Below are 22,053 nucleotides of genomic sequence, written 5' to 3'. Positions count from 1 at the left end.
CAAATACTGCAGAACATTTTATTGAAAAACAAAATTCCATCAACAGTCAGAACTGCATTAAAAGTGCTACATGTAGTATTTCAACATCAGAACATCATTGCATCGTTATCTCCAGAGTTCAGTGTAATTGAAATCATGAAAACAAACAAGCAGAAAACATTGGTCAGATATCGAGGATGGACGCTTTCTTGAGCGGTCTCCACTACTGGCTCTGCCATATGTTTGCAGTAATCTTGTTATACTCAACAATTTTAAGCAAAATAGTCAGAAACCATCGCCTTTAACACTTATACTCACTACTTTGGTTACATTCCAGCTACCATAACAAGCAAAATCATCACGTTTTGAGTCCTTATCAGTCTTCAACCCACACTGAAACTGTTTCTTGATGTGAACATGAATGTGGGCCAGAAATGTGAAACTCTAGAAACTATTTTCAGTGTCTGAATTGTGTGTTTTTGCTCTGAACGAGTGCAGTTAGCCTGAGAAAAGTGAACTTTACACATCCAGGTAAAATAACATAAAAATGAAATTAGAAAAATCTCTTTACAATGAAGTTGTAGAAATCATAGAAATGTAGCCAAAACATTGCACGACAATCGCAAGTAAACCATCCTGCTTGCTACGGTTTACAATATCACTGTATGCTGCTACGTAAAATCAACACTTCTTTTCGTTCTAAGCATGGAAATAAAAATATATTTCTCTTTAATGAGCCTGATCGCAGCATTTAAAAGAAAACTGAAATGAAGAACGCTGCACTGGTTCGTCAACAAACCGAAGGAAGAGTTTGTTCCAGTGAAGCACGTTTTTTTCCTTCTCTCTCAACCTATCAGGCCTTCACCGAGAAAGGGCGCTTCATTGCGAGGGATTCTCTGTCCTTTGCTTCCCACGCCGTTACACCAGTGATCCAGCCTGGCTTTGAGCAGGCACCATGACAGCAACAGCTCCCATGCGTGTCAGAGTGGAGGAACTAACTTGTGGGGACACAGTGGGTGGAGGTGTCATCTGAGGCTGCGCCCCCTCAGTTCTTTTGGGGTTGGTGACCGCAGGGCTCCTGAGAACCTGCGAAGGAGCCCCGTTTGCACTCGGAGGCCGCCTGTGTTTACGCGACGGCGTGCCTCCGATGTTGTAGCCAGGAAGCCCTTGTAAGGTATTGGCTTCTCCAGGGCGCAGCTGGTAGGCGTTGATCACTGAGCTCGCGTCTGAAGCTGATATCGGGGAGTACGGATAGTGGAAGTTGGGCTGATGGGGGTCTCGTGGTTGAGGGCTGGTGGCTATGGAGGATAACGTGCCATTCTTGGACATACCATCTGAGCCTGTGTTGCTCTTTGCCCATGACACTCGCTTTGGTGCCTGAGCGTCCTCCCTGCGGTAAAAAGCAAGGAAAGAGGGTGAAAGAAAAATCATTAAAAAGGAGACAGAAAACAAAACAGAAGTGAAGTGCTTCAAGTAAAACGATAACGGACACTGCAGCTGCAATACTGTCAACAAAACACATTGAGTGACAGTATTTTATACTCACGTGATCTCCTAACAATCAAGCGCTTGTAAACTACTGATTTAGTGTAAACGATGCTCTACTTACACAGTATCAGTTACAAAGGTTAAATGTTCAAAAATGCACAAAAACTAGGATAGCATGAAAACACAGATAACACATACTTGCTGAATCACTGCTTTGCATTACTGTAAACGGACTCTTAGAAGCAGAAGGCTTGTTTGTTTGTTTTTGGAAAATTTGTGGGTACATTACACCGTGAGGTGGAGGGCACACATTATGGCGCTTACCATATCTTAGTGCAGGGGTTCTGGTTGGATGATGTGCAACACTGCACATTTCACACTGAGCAAAAGTCAATTTAAAGCCCTGCTCCAAACAACTGGATTCAAAATAATGAGAAAAAACAGGATCTACCCTCTTCGACTCCAAATGGCCTCTTTAGGATGAATAGGATGACTTTACTGTCACGTCGTGCTCAGAGACGACACACTCTACTTTCCATTTGTATCATCATCATTTTTTGGACACAGAAATTACATCTCACTACTCCACATTTCTGACAGCTGTCAAGAAATACACGATGTACACATAGACTGTATAAAGCCTTAGCTCCGGTGATATAAGCCTTTTAATGGTAAACTTCTGTTTGAAGACATGAGATGAGCATTTTAACCTTTATGTGGTGTTTTTAAACTGGAGAAGGGAAACTGGATGCTTATTGGCCAATGACTTGTTGATCACAAGTGATTAACCAATGAGAAAATCCAGGCTAATCCTCCTTTTGGATTACATGGAATGACCAAAATTTACAAAACTGACATAATTTTACTGTTCAACATGTCCTAAAACAAGGGAATAACATATTAAACTCATCAGCAATTTGTTTAATGATGTTTTTATTAGAATATAATAAGCCACGCATGGCGTCACTGTGATCTTGTAGAGGCATAAAAGAGGATTTAATGTGACAAAGTGCCCACTCTACAGACAGTGAAACTCACTTGATTTCATTGGCTATCTCCTCCTCTGTGTCCCCTCTCCTCCTCAGTATGAATATGAGAAACAGCACCATGGCCACCAGTCCCACCACTGACCCCAGAGTAGCTGCTGTAATCACACCTGCGTTGGAAGCTGAGAAACGTAACAAAGATGGAGTGGTGATTTCCCAAACAAACTTTTAAATACTCTGGGGTGAAGGAGAATAAAAACAGAGTTCATGCTGTGTACATACAGGTGAAAACCTCCAGGTTAATGGAGCAGCTGTCGGAGCCGGCGGTGTTGCTGGCTCGACAAATGTACTTCCCTGACATGCTTTTAGTGAGGTTGCTCAGCCTGAGGGTACCGTGTCTCTCATCTGAAAAAAACAACTGTAGTTACACACTCTTCACAATCACATATTTATGTGATCTGAGCCAGGAAGAAGAAAAACGTCAAGGGAACTAAACACATGAACTTACTACAGTACGAAGTAACAGACTTACTATATATACACAATTACAATTGACTATAACTGGATTTATATTTATTAAAAATAAAAAGTTTGTTCGTTTGCAACTTAGTTTTCTCTTTTAAACTTAAACATGGGATTCTTTCTATCAGTATCACAAGTATTATGTTAGTATCACTTTATTTATTTTTGTTGTTTTTTTATATCATGCTAAGACTAATGTATTCAACATATCATTGCAGTGTTAATACAGAATATAATTATTGGCTGGCCATTATTGGCTGGTTTCCATTACTTAGTGGAGGAAAAGAAATGTTACATTGCTGCAATCTAACAACACTAGTCTGTTGATGCTGGACATGAGTTTTTGTTTTCATATTTTCTCACACATGCAGTGAGAGCATGTGCATCAGTCTCACAATCTGTTCCTCTTAGCACATCTGATCTTAAAATACTATGTTGCAGACATAGGCTGTCGAAAAATAAACAAGCTTCATGCTGGATTTATCACAGCAAATCCTCTGAAATCCAATCTGAGACGTCATATCGCAGCACGCCTTCATCTGATCTCATTTTGATTCATGGCGGCAACTGAGAGTAGGTGTGTTTGATTTTACTGGAAACCCTCCCCTGAAAAAGTGACTGTAAAGCATTGAGTCAGTCACAAAGGGCAAAAGAAGTAGATTTAGTGGAAAGGTGTGAGCAAAATCTTTAATAATTATTCCCAAACTGCTCTAATCCCAAAGTTTTGGTTGGGCAAAGGCTGGACTGAGCTTTGTTTTGTCTCTCCTGTTTCACTACTACAAGGAGGGCTAAGGTAGGCAGATGTAATAATTTCTAAATCTGTTGTGTTTTCAATAAATACAGAAGAAGAAGAAGCTGCTGACATATATCCTGCCCCTCTAGGTCTTAAAAAAACATTGAAATCAAAAGTAGAAATAAATTATGCCTATGCTTATTAAGCTTAAGACCAGCGTGTTAACATTATGCGTGAGAAATCAAAATAAACCCAAGAAAAACAGTTGTGGATAAGGGTGATATGCACCTGTCCTCCTGTGATTATTTAATCCCTGGGCCTAAAAAACAGCTGTGAAGGCCCCAACCTAATTGTGACAGATTAGCCGCGTATCAGCTGACTCGTTTGGAGCGATTTCAAGCCTGCACAGTGATCACAGATCCCCGTGGCAACAGAGCTGCAGGGATCTGATGTTACAGTAAGTGCGACTTCATGTCAAGATGGGACCATTACTCATGTTATGCTGCCATCACTGCAAGGTCAATGAGCAGCATTTGTCAAAGCCTTGACACATGACATATGACTCATGGAAACTGGCAGACTTTGCAGCTAATAGTATAGTCAGCTACCTCACATGGCATATGTGCCCATCGAATGCAGGATTAGTTTGCACAGCAATGTAAGCAAACATGTTTAGTTTGGATGTCAGTAAAGGGTATAACATTAATTCTGACCTAAAGGGCTAAACAGCCATAAGCTGATAAAATTTCGAGTAAGTAAGAAGCACAACTAAAACAGAAGCATAAAAGACACCTTTCCCTGTTTATTCACTCATAAATCTATTAATTTCATGCCTATGTTTAAATGATATCCTTAGTATGAGGAGTGTCTCAAGAGTTTTTGGGCTGCAGTAACAATATTAAAACAGATACAGTATATAGGGCAAAAAAAAAATAGGTTTTTACAATAACATAATTTATTCTGACATCTTTGCACTCTGCACCATAAATCTCCTTGACTTTAGGTGCCTCTTTTATGCTTGAATAAGTCATAGGTTAGTGTTAAATAGCTAAAAAGGTGGTCAAAATTATTTTTTTTAATAAAATTATAATATATATATATATATTTTATTAAACCCTTTATAAAGCCTGGAGAACTTAGAACATCTGACTCCTTGGAGGCAATTTTTTTTTTCTTTTTTAAATGAGTGTTGGCTTGAGACTTTTACACAGCATATATGCTGTAAAAAGCTACAGTGAACAGACAATATGTAATCATAATAATAATAATAATAACAGTAATATTAGTAATAATAATAATAGTTTTACTTAGCTAAATAAGTAAAACTATTACCAGCAGAAACTGTTAATTACTCGTATTGTAGCCTACTAATTTTATATTTTGCTATTAATAAACATTTATTTATAGCACACTAAACTGCAAATTGTATAGCATTGTTACAAAGTTTACATATCAAGTTAATGAGTTTAAACAGTTGAACAATTCCTTTGAGTTTTACAGTTACTTCAAACTAGCTGCTGAACAAATTTCTAGCACATCAAGCTAAAGCTAATTAGCTACTAGCTAGCTAGCAAACATTAACTATTTTTTAAATCAATGACTGTATAAGATTTTTTTCAATATATGGTTTAAACATTGCTTGCTGTGTTTTTTTTTTAAAGTTTAAACTTTATTGTGTGATATTTAGGTCCTCTTGGATTAAGTCAGTTATTCTGTGTGCTAACTCGCTAACCATGAAAGCTAAAAAGTGACTGAAAGGGTTACAGATATTTTTATCCATATCTGCAAGAAAATCATATTCATGTTTTTCACATGTGAAATATTCATATATAAGTAATAAAATATGAAAGCATATTAAATTTATACAATTTGGGGTTATTATTGACTATATTCATATTTATTTATTAACCCACATCATAGCTTAACTACACAATAATAAATTAACATAATCTTATAGTACACAATTAAAAACTGCAATGGGATGACAGCTAAATCTAACACAACATACTGCAAAGATTTAAAGGACAAAGTCAACCCTTCCGCTTAATATTAATGAGGCTTGGAAGTTTAAAAGTCCTTGTCATGAGGGGTTAAAGTGGGATTTGGCAGGTGGGGAACACCAAGATCAAGTCTTAGTCTTAAGAATCACTTAGAAAAAGGGCACATAAGACATTGTTTTGTAAGCTCCAGTAGGTTTGTCCTTGTGTACAACCTGTGATCTGCTGACCTGGGTTTCTACTCTAATATTCATTGCTCTGTCTGATGATGCAACCAACTGAATTCAACAATATCTAAAGCAGATGTTACACAGGCTATATGGCCGATTTCCAACCCCCTAACTAGATACAATAAAGCTAGTATAAAAGGTTTATACCTTGATGTCTGCTACCTTTGATGTAATCTGGTAACATTGCCCTAGCTGTAACCAGTCAAGCGCACTGCATTACTGTAAACTAACCAGTGTACCCTGCACTAGCCTGAACAGTATATTCTTAAAATTTAAATGACTTAAATTTGTTTTTGCAAGACATTTCACAAAAACATAATTTAGCAACACATCACCTATAGATCCAAAATTTTAATTAAGCACTCTAAAATGAATCAGAAAATTACACATAAATTTTAACTTACTAGTCCATAAAAATGTCACACGCTGAGCAATGATTACTTTTGAAAATAACCTTTGATCTTCCTTTCCTTTCTTCCCTTTCTTTCTCTGTCAATGTCACACATTAACATTTTTCCCCCTGGGAAATACAGAAACTGTCCACTTTTTTGAAAAACTGCACGGAAACAGTTGTGTGTGTTTGGTGACATTTAAGTTGATTAAAATGTTGCATTTAAAACTACCTGCCATTTAAAAAAAAATGTTACTCTGTTATGCTTACTTCAGTAGCTACCCAGTTGCTAAGTACCACAACAAATTTACTTCTGCACCATGAACGCATCACAGCAACAATAAAAAGAGGGATGTGTTGAAAGTGTAAGTGGGCCTTGGGATGTCAGTTTTTTTCTTGTTACTAAGTACCACCAAGCTGCCCCTGGCAGCCACCACAGCCTGCAGCACATGAAGAATGAACTCATTCAATAGTGATATACAGTGCTGCCCCATTCCCGATTTTCCTCTTTTTTTCTGTTTGTCACACTTGAGTGTTTCAGATCATCAAACAAATGTAAATATTAGACAAAGATAACACAAGTTAACACAAAATCCTGTTTTTAAATGAAAGCCTTTATTATTAAGTGAAAAAAATGACCCTGTGTGAAAAAGTAAATGGCCCCTAAACCTAATAACTGGTTGGCCCACCCTTAGCAGCAACAACTGCAATCAAGCGTTTGCAATAACTGAGTTTACAGCACTGTGGAGGAATTCTGGCAGAATCATCTTTGCAGAATTGTTGTAATTCAGCCACACTGGAGAGTTTGAGCATGAACCACCTTTTTAAGGTCATGCCACATGCTAGAATTGAATTCTAGGCCACTCCGAAGGCTTCATTTCAGGTGGTGTTTTTTGGATCATTGTCCAGCTGCAGAACCAAAGTGTGCTTGAGGTCAGAAGCAGATGGCCCGACAGTCTCCTTTTCTGCTTTTTCTGAAATGTGGTGTTGTCACGGCTGGCGGAGGGAGCCGTGTGGTGTGGAGGAAAAGGAGGACCCAAAATGCAGCAAACTGATGACACGAGTGACGTTTTATTTACAGGGTGGTAGTGGCAAAAACAGGCAATGAAGCACGAGTAATTACAAACGGAAACCTAAACTGGGAGAAACTAAGTGACAAACCTGGGACCATACAAAGGGGTGCGGGGCAGAGAGACGCAGAGACAGGAACACCATAGAACGCAGATGAATGTAGATTAACGCAGTGATACATGGATGAACGCAGACGAGCCGACAACGAACACAGACCGACACCCACTAAATATACCCACACAAGGTAATCAGGTAATCACACACAGGAGGGAAGAACAGCTGAACCTAATACACCTGGGGACCGGAGGAGACAAGCTGAACACAATAACAACAGACACAGACCTTCAGAACAGAACAGGAAATCCAGAACACGAGCCTTCAAAATAAAACAGGAAACAGACTGATGTACAACACAACACGGGGACATGAACAGAGCACCAAGGACAGACACAGGTAGGGCTGACAATACACCAAACTTCAGGTTAACCCTAACTAATACAGATCAGAAAAAACGCAAAACGCTGGGTCAACGACCCAGGACCATGACAGTACCCCCCCTCCAAGGGCTGGCTCCAGACAGCCAAAAACAAAAACAAACGACCAACCCAGGGCGGGCGGCGGGGGCCCAGGACGGAGGGACCAACACCGAGCAAAACAAGCTCCAGCGGACCGAGGGAATTGTCCAAAACAAAAACACACATGCTGGAGTACAAGGACAAAAACACAGTTCAGGAGGCCGGCCCAGGGGCTGACAGCTCAGAAGTCCAGGACAGTTCATCTTCTGAGGCCGGCCACGTCGGCGACGCAGATCCATAAGCCGACCGAGCGGAAGGCAGCGGTGGCGGAGTGGAGGCAGTTCAGGGGGCCGACCGTGCACACGGCAGCGGCGGCAACAGGGAAACCGTTCAGGCGGCCGACCGTGCGGACAGCAACGGCGGCGATGACAGAAGTCTGGAGGCCGACCGTGCGGACGGCAACGGCGGCGATGACACAAGTCTGGAGGCCGACCGCGCGGAAGGCAGCGGCGGCGTCCATGTTGACGATGACGCTCCACCAGCGGCCTGGCAGATGACCGCCGATGTCGAGGCGGCAGTTTGGGACCCGAAGGTGGCGTGGCCGTCGCAGCACCAGACGAGACCGAAGCAGAGGCTGGACCAGACGAGGCAGCTGATGAGGATGCTGAAGCAGAGGCCGGACCAGGCGAAGCTGACGAGGATGCTGGAGCCGGGCCAGGCGATGCTGAAGACACGAAGGCTGGAGCCGGACCAGGCGATGCTGAAGACGAAGCTGGACCGGGCGAGGATGAAGGCTCGGAGGCTGCAGCTGGCGAGGATGATGAGGCTGCAGCAGGCGACGGCGTGGAAGCCGGAGACTGTAGCGCTGCAGGCGTGGAAGAAGCTGCTGCTGCCCGCGGCGTGGATGAAGCTGCAGCTGGCGAGGATGATGAGGCTGCAGTTGGCAGCTGGACGGGCTCCTCGGGCCCTCCAGCTGACGAGGCAGGAGGCTGGCTAGGTTCTCCTGAACCTCCAGCTGACGAGTCTTGAGGCTGGACGGGCTCCTCGGGCCCCCCAGCTGACGAGTCTTGAGGCTGGACGGGCTCCTCGGGCCCCCCAGCTGACGAGTCTTGAGGCTGGCTAGGGTCTCCTGAACCTCCAGCTGATGAGTCTTGAGGCTGGACGGGCTCCTCGGGCCATCCAGCTGGCGAAGCAGGAGGCTGGACGGGCTCCTCGGGCCCCCCAGCAGGCGAAGCAGGAGGCTGGACGGGCTCCTCGGGCCCCCCAGCAGGCGAAGCAGGAGGCTGGACGGGCTCCTCGGGCCCCCCAGCGAAAACAGTCTCTGGACCAGTGGGCACCGGGGCCCCTGGAACACACAGTTCAGAACCAGCAGGCGCACGGGCCTCTGGCAGGCACAGAACAGAACCAGCAGGCGCACGGGCCTCTGGCAAACACAAGGCAGACTGCAGCTGCACAGAGCATTGACCCAGCTCAGGCAGCGACAGCCGGATACAGTCCTCAGCTGGCTTCTTAATCTCCAGGGGTCCAGAGTCGGCCGGGGGCTGGGACCCAGCCTCTGGGGAGGCCCTGGAGTGTGTCACAGTCTCTGGGCTGGCCAGCTGTTGCGGACTGACAACTGCGTTATGTGGTGTGTCTCTCTGCTTGACATGAACAGGTGAAAAACAGTGCTTTTCCGGTTGGATGGACTCGACTTGTAATACAGGCGGAGCTGGTGAAGATGGTGGCTGAGCTGATAATAAAGCTGATGAGTCTCTTGCCAATTGAGCTATTGACTGAGCTATGGATTGTAACCAAGTGTCTAATAGGTCTGGCTGTGACTGTAATGGAGGTGGCGATTGAGAGGCTAACAGAGCTAGTGGCTGCTGGGCGGCTAACTGAGCTACCTGCTGGGCAGCTGGCTCAACACAGCCCCGGAATAAACAGTCATTCGAGCTGGCGAAACAGACGGAGTGTCTTTTCCACTCACCACAGCCGGCAGTTCCGAAGTCCTAATCTCCGGCTGTGGGGCGACGCGCCGACGGCGCGATCGTCGCTTCCTCCCGGGCAAAACCTCCGGCGGGCCGGGCAAAACCTCCGGCGGGCCGGGCAAAACCTCCGGCGGGCCGGGCAAAATCTTCACCGCCGGGCTGGGTTGGGAAGCGGTAGCGGCTGGTGGGTGAAGGTGCAGCTCGTGAAGGATGAAGTCCTGTGCGAGCGGGTGAAGAGAGTCCAGCAGCCAGGAGTGAGCAGAGATGAGCTGCTGTAGCCTGGCTTCTACGGCGTGGTGAAGCTCTTCCTCCTCATGCTCGAGCCACAGGTTGACCAACCTGGAAACTGTGTCGATCACTTCCTCCCGAAACTCCTGGGACGGCGCGGATGCTGCTGGGTCCATGTTGGTCGGCTCGTACTGTCACGGCTGGCGGAGGGAGCCGTGTGGTGTGGAGGAAAAGGAGGACCCAAAATGCAGCAAACTGATGATACGAGTGACGTTTTATTTACAGGGTGGTAGTGGCAAAAACAGGCAATGAAGCACGAGTAATTACAAACGGAAACCTAAACTGGGAGAAACTAAGTGACAAACCTGGGACCATACAAAGGGGTGCAGGGCAGAGAGACGCAGAGACAGGAACACCATAGAACGCAGATGAATGTAGATTAACGCAGTGATACATGGATGAACGCAGACGAGCTGACAACGAACACAGACCGACACCCACTAAATATACCCACACAAGGTAATCAGGTAATCACACACAGGAGGGAAGAACAGCTGAACCTAATACACCTGGGGACCGGAGGAGACAAGCTGAACACAATAACAACAGACACAGACCTTCAGAACAGAACAGGAAATCCAGAACACGAGCCTTCAAAATAAAACAGGAAACAGACTGATGTACAACACAACACGGGGACATGAACAGAGCACCAAGGACAGACACAGGTAGGGCTGACAATACACCAAACTTCAGGTTAACCCTAACTAATACAGATCAGAAAAAACGCAAAACGCTGGGTCAACGACCCAGGACCATGACAGGTGTTACTTTTACACTAGATGTAATGGGACACACATGTCCCAAACTGTTCAAATTTTGTCTTGTCAGTCCACAGAGCATCTTCCCAAATGTTTTGGGGATCATCAAGATGTTTTCTTCCAAAACTGAGTTGAGCCATTATGTTCCTTTTGCTCAGCAGAGGTTTTCGTCTTGGAACTTGGCCTTGTAGGTCATTTTTGCCCAGTCTCTTTCTTACTAAAGAGTCATGAACACCTGACCATAACTCAGCCAAGTGAGGCCTGCAGTTCTTTGGGTGTTGTTCTGGGGTCTTTTTAAAGTCTTGGATGAGTCGTCCTTGTGCTCTTAGGGTACTGTTCCATGTTTTCACCATTTGTAGATAATGGCTCTCACTGTAGTACCACAGCTTTAGAAATGGCTTTATAAACTTTACCAGACTAAGAGATCTCAATTACATTATTTCTTATTTTTTCACACAGGGCCATGTAGATTTAGATAATTATTTTTTTGCCTAAATAATAAACAGCTTCATGTAGAAAATGCATTTTTTCTTTACCTGCATTATATTTGTATAATATTTACATTTCTTTGATGATCTGAAACATTTAAGTTTGACAAACACACCAAAAAAAACAGGAAATCTGGAAAGGGGAAAAGATTTGTTCACCACTGTACAATAACCTGTCTGTCAGATTTAATTACTCGTGCTGTTCCAGATTGTTCCAGCCCACTTTAACCCCTGCTTGTCATGGAAATAGTCAGGAAAGATTACAGCATAAAACACTGGTTCACAATTCCAAATGGTTAAAATAAAGACAACTGAGTGGTTTTATAATTAATATTTATAGAGTTTGAATCTAGTCTTTTTATTTTAAATTTTTGAAAATACTATTATAAGCATTATTACAAATGGGGTTGATTTGTCTTTTCCTTTAAAGCTTTCTTAGAGCTTAAGGAGTGCCATGTTGACTCTACAAACATAATTATTCTTGCAGGTAGAGGTGAGAAAGAGTATGGGGAATAACTGAAAAACGTATGACTGAAAGCCCTTACCCATGAACCCAAGGACAAGCATGGTCTGGGGGCAGGCTCTCCACTCTTTCAATTATTTTTTTACAAAAAGATGAAAAAGAGAGTGAGCTTAAATGAAAGGTAGAGAGGGAATGGTAGAAATTGAAGGGAGGGGTAGCAAGATGTGCTGCACTCTCTGTCCCAAATCCAACTTATGCTTCTTAGAGGGGCTGATCAAGTAATGACATGGGGCTTGTTAGATTAGGTACCTAGGCCAACAGGAAATGAGAAGTGCGGCGAGAGGATCAGCAGAGAGAGAGGAAAAAACAGAGAGGGAGAGAGAGAGAGAGACTGCTGAAAGGGATAAGCAGTGATGGGCAGAGTAAAGTTCAAGTGTCACAGAGTTGGCATATATCAGTGTGCATAAAAAGACGCGCGCAGGGTTGGAGCTCGAGTGTTGAAAGCATGTGAGAGGATGCATAATCAGAGGGAGTAGTTTTCATGTTATGAGTTTGAGGACTTAAAGAGATGAAGGCCAGAGATCAGAACAGTTAAGTCAATACTCGATCAATCAGCCAAAGTCCTACTGCTCAGAAACAGATGGCGTCTTTTTTTTCTTTGTGAAAAATAATGCAAGAAATTCCTGTTTTCTCTCTTGCGCTTGTGCAGCACGTTGAAAGGAGAATGCTACGTGTCTCATTCAGTAAAGAGGATTTCACACTGTGCGTCATGCCACGATCGAGGATCTTCCTCTGAAGTCCATTTGAAACATTTACAGCTGCAGTCAAAATTATTCAACCCCTTTATCCTGCTGGTGTAAACAATAAAACTCAAGGGAATCATTTATTTATTCACTATACTGTAGTGAACAAAGACAAAACAGCTTCAAATAATTAAACTTCGACAGGGTCAATCTGTTCAGTTGGGAATCATGAATCACTGTGAATCCATTTCACCTGCTGTGGTTCAGATGAAAGTGACAACAGGTGTGCTGGAGAGGATCACAACAGTGGAATGGTTTTGCATGTGGTAGCCACAGACCATTACTCTCTCTTTATACACTCTGAATGACTTTTCTGCAATTTTGCTTTTTCTTAGTAATCTTGCTGCTACTTTTGCATGAGACAGTACCTGCAGTCCATTCAGGTTGCACATGTAGTCCAGCTTGTCCAGGAGAGCACATCCCCATTCATGTGTACCATTGCAAGAAGCTTTGCTGTGTCTCCCAGAACAGCCTCAAGAGTGTGGAGGAGATACTAGGAAATGGATACAAGGAGGAGAGCTGCATTACTGGTATCTGCTCCTTTGTACGAGGAGTAGCAGGAGGTGATAGATGATAGGGATCGGCATCCTTTAGTGCAGCATGTGTTCACAGACTGACATCACGCAGCCGAACACTAGAACTGGCAGGTCGATCACTGGTGCCCCATTCATTTCACAGATGATGTTGGAAGCATTATAATATTCGCCACAGCGTCTTCCGACTCTTTCACACCATCCATATCTGCTCAGTGTGAACCTATTGTCATATTTTGAGAGAAAAGTCCTACCAGTTCTGCTGTTCTTTGGCAGATGCACAGAGGACAGGTTCTTCTAAAGAACATTTGGGACTAATGCTGCCCTCACGCAGTCTGATTCTGACAGTTTGGTCAGAAACATGCACATACGCGGCCCATTGGAGGTCATTCTGTAGGGCTCTGTCAGCGGTCCTTCTGTTCCTCCTGGCACAAAGGAGCATATACCAGTCCTCCTGGTTGATGCACTTCTACGGCTCTGTCTATGTCCTCATGTAATGACTGATAGACTGTCATGGGAGATGCAAATAACTCTGTTGGCCAGTAGTGAAGAGGGCACCAACACAAAACAAAACTAGAGCAAACTCAATCAGGAGGGATAAGGAGAGAGCAACAATCTGTGGCCACTACAAGTAAAACCCTCTTTCATTTGCACTAAATGTATTCATAATGATCTATCAGTCCTAACTGGACAGACTGATATGCCCGAGGTTTAACGGACTGTGTGCAATACTGTGACGATCAAGCAGTGCATTTTGCTATAATGATTAATATACATTTCTGATAGTTTCTGACAAACGTTCCTGTCTTTTGTGTTCTGCTCCTAATATTCTCATATTCACTAATATTGAATTCACTAATATTCCTTTCCTTTTGTGCTGCAGCTGTTTTGCTTAAATCTCACTGATGATTTTAAAAGGGATTTAAATCCGGGGACATGTTTCCTGAACCAGTGTTTTAACATTTAGAAGTGCTGGGGTCACCCCCTTCCCAGAAAAACTCATCATTAAGAAAGTACAGCTTTCTTCCAACGATCTAAGATGCTTTGCTCTGTAACAGAGTACCAAATCTCCACGTCTTATGGTCTTTTTGGCAGGCTTTGACCATGTGTTCCAATTCACTTTCATCACTTCAATAAAACAATTCTCTGAACTCAGCAGGATTATGTGATTTGGTTCTTGCATATTCAAGTTGTCATCTATGTGTTTTTTGTGGATAAACTGAGACGAGCAAGGTTTCTGTTATTTCTGTTAGCGGGTTATTTTTTTCCTAGTTGTTATTTTTAAATGTGTGATTTTGCTAAACTTTGAAACTTGATTAACTAAGTATGTGACCATAATAACAACTGGTGGCCCTTTTTTAAAAGATACAGTTAGTTCCATAATTAAAGACAACATTTTTGTACTTTTGCCTCTTCAGAGGATTTAAAATCAAACGGTTAAGATGTGACGGAAGTGCAGACTTTCCGCTTTAATTTAAAGGGTTGCACAACAAATTTAGCATGAACTTTTCAGGAATTACAGCCATTTTTATACATAGTCTACTATTTTCAGAGGCTTAAAATAGTTCCATCAATTCCATCAAGCGGTTTAATGGTTGATTTCTTGTTATTTCATGAAACAAAGCAGATGTAATATGTGAAGTTTCAAGGTCTTGAATTTATATCTTATAGCTTTTCATGGTGATTTTAAACATGAGGCCCAAAGAGATTTCAGGAAAAGTGGGAGAGGCTGAAAAAAACAGAATAAACCCATCAGACAGCGAAAGCTTCAGGAGTGACTAAATAACAATCTGGTACAATCTTAAGAAAGAAAGAAGAAACAAATTGATCAGCTCACCAAGACCAAAAGGCCCATAGACTACAGAAAACAACTAAAGTGGATGATGACAGAATTATTTCCATGGTTGAAAACAGAAAAAAACCCCTCTTTGATCAGATCAAACCAAGATTAACTTGTACCAGAATGACAGGAAAATAAAAATATGGAAAAGGCGAGAAACAGTTTATGATCCAAAGCATGCCACATGATCTGTCAAACATGGTGGAGACAAGGTTATATCGTGGGCATGTAAGGTGGACAGTGGAACTGGGTCACTATTGTTTTTTGATGATGTGACTGCTGCTACACTCTCTGCTCAAATTCAGCCAAATGCTGCAAAACTGATCAGGCAGTAAAGTGCAAATGGATGATGACCAAAAGCAAACTGCAAAAGCATCCCAAGAGTATCTCAAGGCAACGAAATTGGGTATAGAAAATAAATGTGAGGCTGAGAGGTGCAAACAAGCAACAACTGAAGGTGGCAGCAGTAACGGCTTAGCAGAGCATCTTAAGGGAGGAAACACAGCTTCTGATCCTCTGAAAATGGGAGACTATAAAAAATATCTGTAATTCCTCAACAGTTAATTCAAAGTTTTTGTTAAATAGCTGACTTATTGATTATGATTAATAATGATATTATTTTGAAAGTCTCAGGATAACATTAAACCCAAGCAGAGGCTATTTTTCTTTGGTCTTGTTTAGTTCCTGTTCTCAGGCTTCAAACAACCCAAACACCTTGGTGTGATGGCTGAGAGGCAAAATACTGGGGAAAAGAGCATCAAAGCACTTGCTCTTCCCTTCTTGTCTTTGACTGCTGCACAGTTTCTATAAGGCTATGAATTCCTCTGGTCTTTCATTTTTGACACAGCATGAAAACGCATATAGAGATTTACAGTCAGAAAATTAAGCGGAATATGGAAAGTGACCTGGTCCAACATACTGGAAGAGTTTCCGCTATCCTATTGTATTCTCAGTATGATAACTCTTTCTGGAAATTAGTTTGAATAACTCTTCCTGTTGTGAAACACTAAGTTAATGAATAATAGAAATAAAAACACTTTTGCTCAGGTATTACCATGTTTACCTCTGAGACATTCATCTTTAATGGGAGACATTCTGAACCCATGTTGCTGAGGTAAAGCCAAAGTGAAACCAGCTTCTTTAAGGATGGCTTTGTTCCATCAGTTGCATCAGTGAAACACCACAGCAAACTAGCAACAACAGCAGGAACCTGAAATGATCGGTGTGCTTTTTCCTGCCACAGTATGACGCCTGTGAAACAGGTCCTTACAGTCTTTGTATAATCACCAGAGCACACTGCTCGATGGGGACTTTTTTTTCAGTGCTGATGCAAAACCTGGGCAAACATAACCTGAAAGGATGAACATGACATCAAGTGAGCAAATATGGAGTGGGTGGAGAGTTGTTTTTGCAGGCAGGAGGGGGCACGAGTAATTTAAGTTTAGGCATTGCGTGCTGGGAAAATACTTACTCTGCATTGGAGAGAAGAAGACCTCAGACATGGGTGCAGCCTTGGTCCATTTGTACTGAGGGACAGGCTTTCCATGACTGGACTTACAGCTCAGAGTCACATTGCCCTTCACCACTGGGTTCCCTGTCATGGTGCACACTGGGGGAGAAGGAGGGACTGGGCAGAGGGACAGATAATGTTAGTGATTTAAAACATGTGTGATAAGAAGCTACACCAGCAGCCCCATTTAGTGAACTTCTATGGTAGTTGTAATGCAGCGCCAGCGATGTGGAAATGTCTCAGGGCAGTAGCCACGCCGCAAAAAAAAAGTACGTTTCAATCTGCTGCTGGAGGATGACATAACAACCTGAGAGCCCAGCGAATCCCTAAACAGCAGATGAGTTTTATGTGGACAGTGCTTTCTCATATAAATATATGATTTTTGACAGACTGGTCTAATCCTAAATCCTTTAAAATATGCTTAGCATTTACTTCGCCTGAACTTCCAAATCCGAGGAAGTGTGTGAGCTGCACTGCAGACTTTCTGATTACATCTAACCTTTGAAATTCCTCTGACGCTGCGGACCATTACCTTTGACATTAAGGCTCATCTCCCCAGAAATGCCAGGAGCTCCGGAGATGACGACAATACACGTGTAGCGACCAGAGTCGGATTCCTGGGTGTTATTGATGTAGATGGAGAGGTTGGCCGAGGGCATGGCCACACTGAAGCCCACTCTTTTTGTGAACTCGTTCTGACCGTGTCCGACCTCACCTGAGCTAAAGTTTATCACCTGCACGGAGAGAACACGTCCACAGAAACACAGACATCACTACATCGATATGGATTATTTCATTCAAATGAACATTTTTTTGAATTCTGCCTGATATTAAGATGTGCAGATTACCATGTCCTTCATAAAGATAATCCTGGCATCTACAGATGGTGGATGTTGAATTTCAGCCTGATTTTCTGTTTGAGATAATCTCACAGGCATCGGAAACTGTTTAGATAATATTAATCATATAAACACACACAAACATAGTGCATGTGCAGGCATGTGCAAGTTCACTAGCAGCGTGTGCTATGTAAGAGAGGTACAGCACAATGTAGGGCTCAAGTGTCATTAGAGGCATATTGTCCTTCCTAACGCCCTCCCCTTCTTCCTTCCACTATGAATTAGACAGTGGCTTTAGAAAAAATCCTAATCTCTACATATCAACATGTTTTACAAATCTCTATGGGTGAGTCAGAATGTAACATTGTCATGCAATGCAACATTACTCTCTTCCTCTTGCTTAAATTAAACAATAAGAAGATCTAAACACAGCTTTAAATACAGTCTTTAAACTGATATTGTATGATAGAAAATAATCACAGAAGTAGTTCAGTTCGTTGTTTGAGCTCTAATAGTTTTTGCATTAGATGTAAAGCTTCTGTAGCGCTTGCCAGAGAACCAACCAGCAAACCGTACTTTACTCTAATCCCTTTAAAGAGGCTCTCGATTGTCTTTGCACCAGAGGTCAGAGCAGCTATTCAGCACAACGTTACACTGCTTCGGCTGTTCCCTTCTCACCTGCTTGGACTCGTTCCCAGAGAAGTACCAAATGACAGAGTTTTTGGAAATGTCTGCGCTGGGGCTGTACCACGCTTGTAACACCACCATCTGGCCTTGTACCACCTCCATCTCTTTTCTGGGGAACTCCACCTTCTTTGTGTCACCTGGAACCAAAACAGTGATAACAAGGGTTTAAAAAGCACTTCTTATCATGACCTCGACGGAGCAGCTGAACAGCAGCCTTGACTGCTTTTTGCAGAAAGCCAGGTTGCTATGGCAACACAATAAGTCAGTTTAACTTTTGCGTTTGTTTTATTCGACTTATTTCTGGGGATTAGATTGAATCCATTTTTTGCAGGGCTCCAACAAGAGATCATTATTTTGCAGTCATGGAAGATATCAAAGATATTCACATAATAATATTAGGGAGAGAGAAGCAGCACTGACTTTCACTGATATAAGAAGCTGAAGCAATAATTTTTAATAATACTTTGGTATAAAAATCACCCTGATTCTATTTTAAGTTGTCTGAATATCAATAATCCGTTTTCTTTTGTTTTTGTTCTGTAAATGTCTGCCATCATCATGGCCATGTAAGAGATATTAGTTGAGTGATTTTAACCATCTTTTTTCGCAGCAATTGTTTTGATCTGCAATATGAAAAGAACTACTCAGGAAACCAGAACATCAGAGACGTAGCAGCTCATCCATCTCATGATCCTTCACAATTCCCAGGTTATTGCCCGTCATATGACAAATGTGAGTTGACCTTGAACACAACTTGTGTATTTTTAAGTAAGTTTCACTAAAATCTGGCCACGACTAGAACAGGAGGACTAGTAAACGTTGGCATAAGTGGCGTATGCTCATCGTTCTTTAAACTGGATGAACCAAAATTAGCGGCATAAAAACTTTTGAACAGCACAAAAACAATAACTAAAATTGTCAAATGACTTAATGGCTTCATTGTAACATCTTCATATGTAGTAAAAACTCAATGATAACATTGCAGAAGGTGGAGATTACTACTCTAGTTTCTCTGATCTGAGCACTCTTGACAATTTTAATTTAAATCAGTATCTCTTAAGTTATTATCTATGGCAAAACAAGCGGACATTAGTGCTGCCAAATCAACAAAGATCTAAATCACCACACACCCAGCCTCTAAATTCTCAAATTTAGCCTTCATAAAAGATTTACACTACAGTAGATTAAGTCTCTACTTTTCTGCATGGGAAACGAGCAAATGGTGAAGGAGAAAAACAAACTTGACCCTTCGTATCAATACATGAAAATTGTAACTCTTTATTTTTATTGGAGGATATTAACGCTTTTCTTTTCACTCGTTTGATCCCCCCCCCCCCTCCCAGCAATGTTTCATTGTTAAGATGCAAATTAAAACGCTATATTTGGTTCTTCATCTGCATCTGATACAGGTTTAAGAGGTAAAGAAAGTAGAATTTTGGCTTATCTCAAACTAATTTCATCAACCAAAAGTCATATTTACAAGTGTCCACTATCTCACTACTGTTAACATTCGGATGAAGCTGATGTGGTTGGAAAATGCTTCCTCTTAAACTCTTAAATACATTTGCACATAGAAAAGAAACCAAAGACGAAACGACGGAGGTGGAATGATGATAATGAAGCAGTCATGGTGATATGAAGACAGGTTGTGGGAAACGATAACACGAAAGAGATCTTTTTGAACTCACAGGGTGCCCAGTCACCCGAACCAGACACCTGAAGCTGGATCAACTGATCCCAGCAGCTGGTCTCCGTCTGAGTCTCCAGTTTGGAGCTTGCTTTAAAAACTAAAGCCAAGGACGTGAAAAAGACCCACTGCTGCTATATCCTTTAAATGCTACAAATGAAACAGTGAAAAGTGTCCCTCCTGCGCTCAAATGGATGGCAGGGCGTAGCAGAGAGGAATGGGAGGCAGCGTTATGATCCATAGACATCCAGCTGAGATCCCCACATCTGTTCATGCAGACACGCCTTCCTTCTCTCCCACAGTGAAGCCATGCAGGGGCAGGAGAATTAGTCAGAGGGTGGTGGTGTGGGCATAGATGGAAAGGAGGAAAGTGTGTGTGCATGTATAAAGCACCAAAAAATGAAACAGAACTTGTTTTTGGGGTTTTTTCACATGCACTTTTTCCTGCAGTGACTCAGTGCTTTCTTTTTCCTCCTGGGACAATGTGACCCCGCAAGTGTGGTGCGCCTATCCCTTAATTTCTCAATCTCTGAATCTGGTAAGTCCTTCTGACTAATCCCTCAACAATCTCAGACTCAATCCTCTCACCTCATGTGAGCAAAAGAGCTCAGCTGTACACAGATATGATGTAACACACGATCATTTCTCCCACCAATACCAGGGTCACGATCATCACAGCAACATGTAGGCTTTTCAATTACAAAACTGTGGGGTGGTTACGGGGTTAGGGTGACCTCAGCTGAACCTGTTTGCAAATGATGCAATCAGAAACATTAGATAGAAGAAAATTATCTAAAAAATATTTTTCAAGGCAGAAAGCAACTTGACTCCTGCATCCAACCCTAACACCTCTTATGTCGGGTGGATTTTTTGGATTGCGATCACGTGGTGCACATGAGGGGCAGTGCAGTTTGATCTCCCTTTGGGTGAATGTGCAAATACACAGGTGAACCTTGACCTTTCAGTAGGCTGTACTGAAACTAATAAGACCCTTAAATGTATCAATCCTACAGAGGCACGCTTACAATTAGTAGATGTAGCAGAGCTGCTCATTCATACTCAAACTGAAGCTCATCATCTGTTGGCATCTAATTGCATAAATATTGAATGCTAAAATGCGGACACAGTGTTGGTTGTAGATAAAAGGGACGTCACCAACTGAGGGGAGATCTACCCTGCTTTTATTTTTCATCAACACATGTAAAGATGTCAAAAGCTGTGATTTATACTGTGACATGTAAACGAAAGGAAAACATTATTCCTGTTTGTTCCTCATTTGCTCGTGCCAGCCATGTTGAGGAGTAAAGCCATCTATTGGGCATGTGTGCATGAGATTAATATCTTTATCGCCATCATCATCACCACCGCCATGCCCATATCAGCCGTCAGATCAGCCTGTTTTTGATTGGTAATGTACAGCAGCCCAGGGTGCAGCGAAATCATCTATTTTCAGATCTGAAACATAGATTTTTCCCTCGCAAATCCTGTTAGCTCTCTGATTACCTCGGGCTGTGGGTGGACAATAAACTGGACTGGTCATGCAACACAGAGCACCTGTATAAAAAAGCCCAAAGCCGACTGTACTTCCTCAGGAGGCTGAGGTCTTTTAACATCTGCAGGAAGCTCCTGAGGATGTTTTACCAGTCGGTGGTTGCTGGAGTACTTTTCTATGCTGTGGTGTGCTGGGGGAGCAGCACAGCAAAGAGGGACTCATCCAGGCTGGAGAAACTGATCAGGAAGGCTAGCTCTGTGGTCGGCATGAAGCTGGACACTCTGGTGACAGTGGCAGAGAAAAGGACATTAAAGAAACTGATGGACATTATGAACAATGCTGGGCATCCTCTGCACACGGCCATAAACAACCAGAAGAGTCTGTTCAGTGACAGGTTGCTTCTCCCCAAGACAAGAACTAACAGACTTAAAAACTCCTTTGTCCCACACGCCATCAAACTGTTTAACTCCTCTCTGGAGGGGAGAGGGAGGGGAAACAGGAGGACAAAGGAGGGGGGAACAACTAAGCTGTAGTGCCTCTTCACCTCACTGTACAATACCTTGTGCAATACTTTTTGTAAATAGTCAACAGTGCAATAGACTCAATACTTGAAATGTGCAATTCACTTGTATTTTTATTTTTTATTCCTATTTATTCTATTTATCCCCTTTGTATATTTTATTTATATTTGTCTCTGTATTTATATATGTGTGTGTGTGTGTGTGTGTGTGTGTGTGTGTGTGTGTGTGTGTGTGTATATACATATATATATATATATATATA

The 22,053-nt window shown here is 42.5% G+C and overlaps 1 protein-coding gene across 2 annotated transcripts in view; it reads right to left on the bottom strand.

Annotated features, from left to right (window-relative positions):
* Positions 1-4: 4 nt before the first annotated feature.
* Positions 5-22,053, bottom strand: part of esamb (endothelial cell adhesion molecule b) — a 65,091-nt gene continuing 43,042 nt past the window's right edge. Inside the window, exons 2-8 of one of the 2 annotated variants that reach the window (XM_085430361.1) lie at positions 18,083-18,228; positions 17,414-17,509; positions 17,098-17,299; positions 16,527-16,682; positions 2,736-2,858; positions 2,506-2,635; positions 5-1,369 (exon numbers count right to left, since the gene is read on the bottom strand). In XM_085430361.1, coding sequence (XP_085286487.1) covers positions 898-1,369; positions 2,506-2,635; positions 2,736-2,858; positions 16,527-16,682; positions 17,098-17,299; positions 17,414-17,509; positions 18,083-18,228 — 1,325 coding nt within the window. In that variant the 3' untranslated portion in view covers positions 5-897. The remainder of the gene's footprint in view (positions 1,370-2,505; positions 2,636-2,735; positions 2,859-16,526; positions 16,683-17,097; positions 17,300-17,413; positions 17,510-18,082; positions 18,229-22,053) is intronic. The other variant, XM_085430362.1, reaches the window with a different exon arrangement.

This window comes from Copadichromis virginalis, linkage group LG14 (genome assembly GCF_057382275.1).
Source record: "Copadichromis virginalis isolate Kocher_CV1m ecotype Utaka linkage group LG14, C_Virginalis_male_GT1.1, whole genome shotgun sequence".
In the NCBI taxonomy this organism is placed as follows: Eukaryota; Metazoa; Chordata; class Actinopteri; order Cichliformes; family Cichlidae; genus Copadichromis; species Copadichromis virginalis.
Note: the sequence above shows the minus strand (reverse complement) of the source record. Positions and strands in the feature narration are given on the sequence as shown.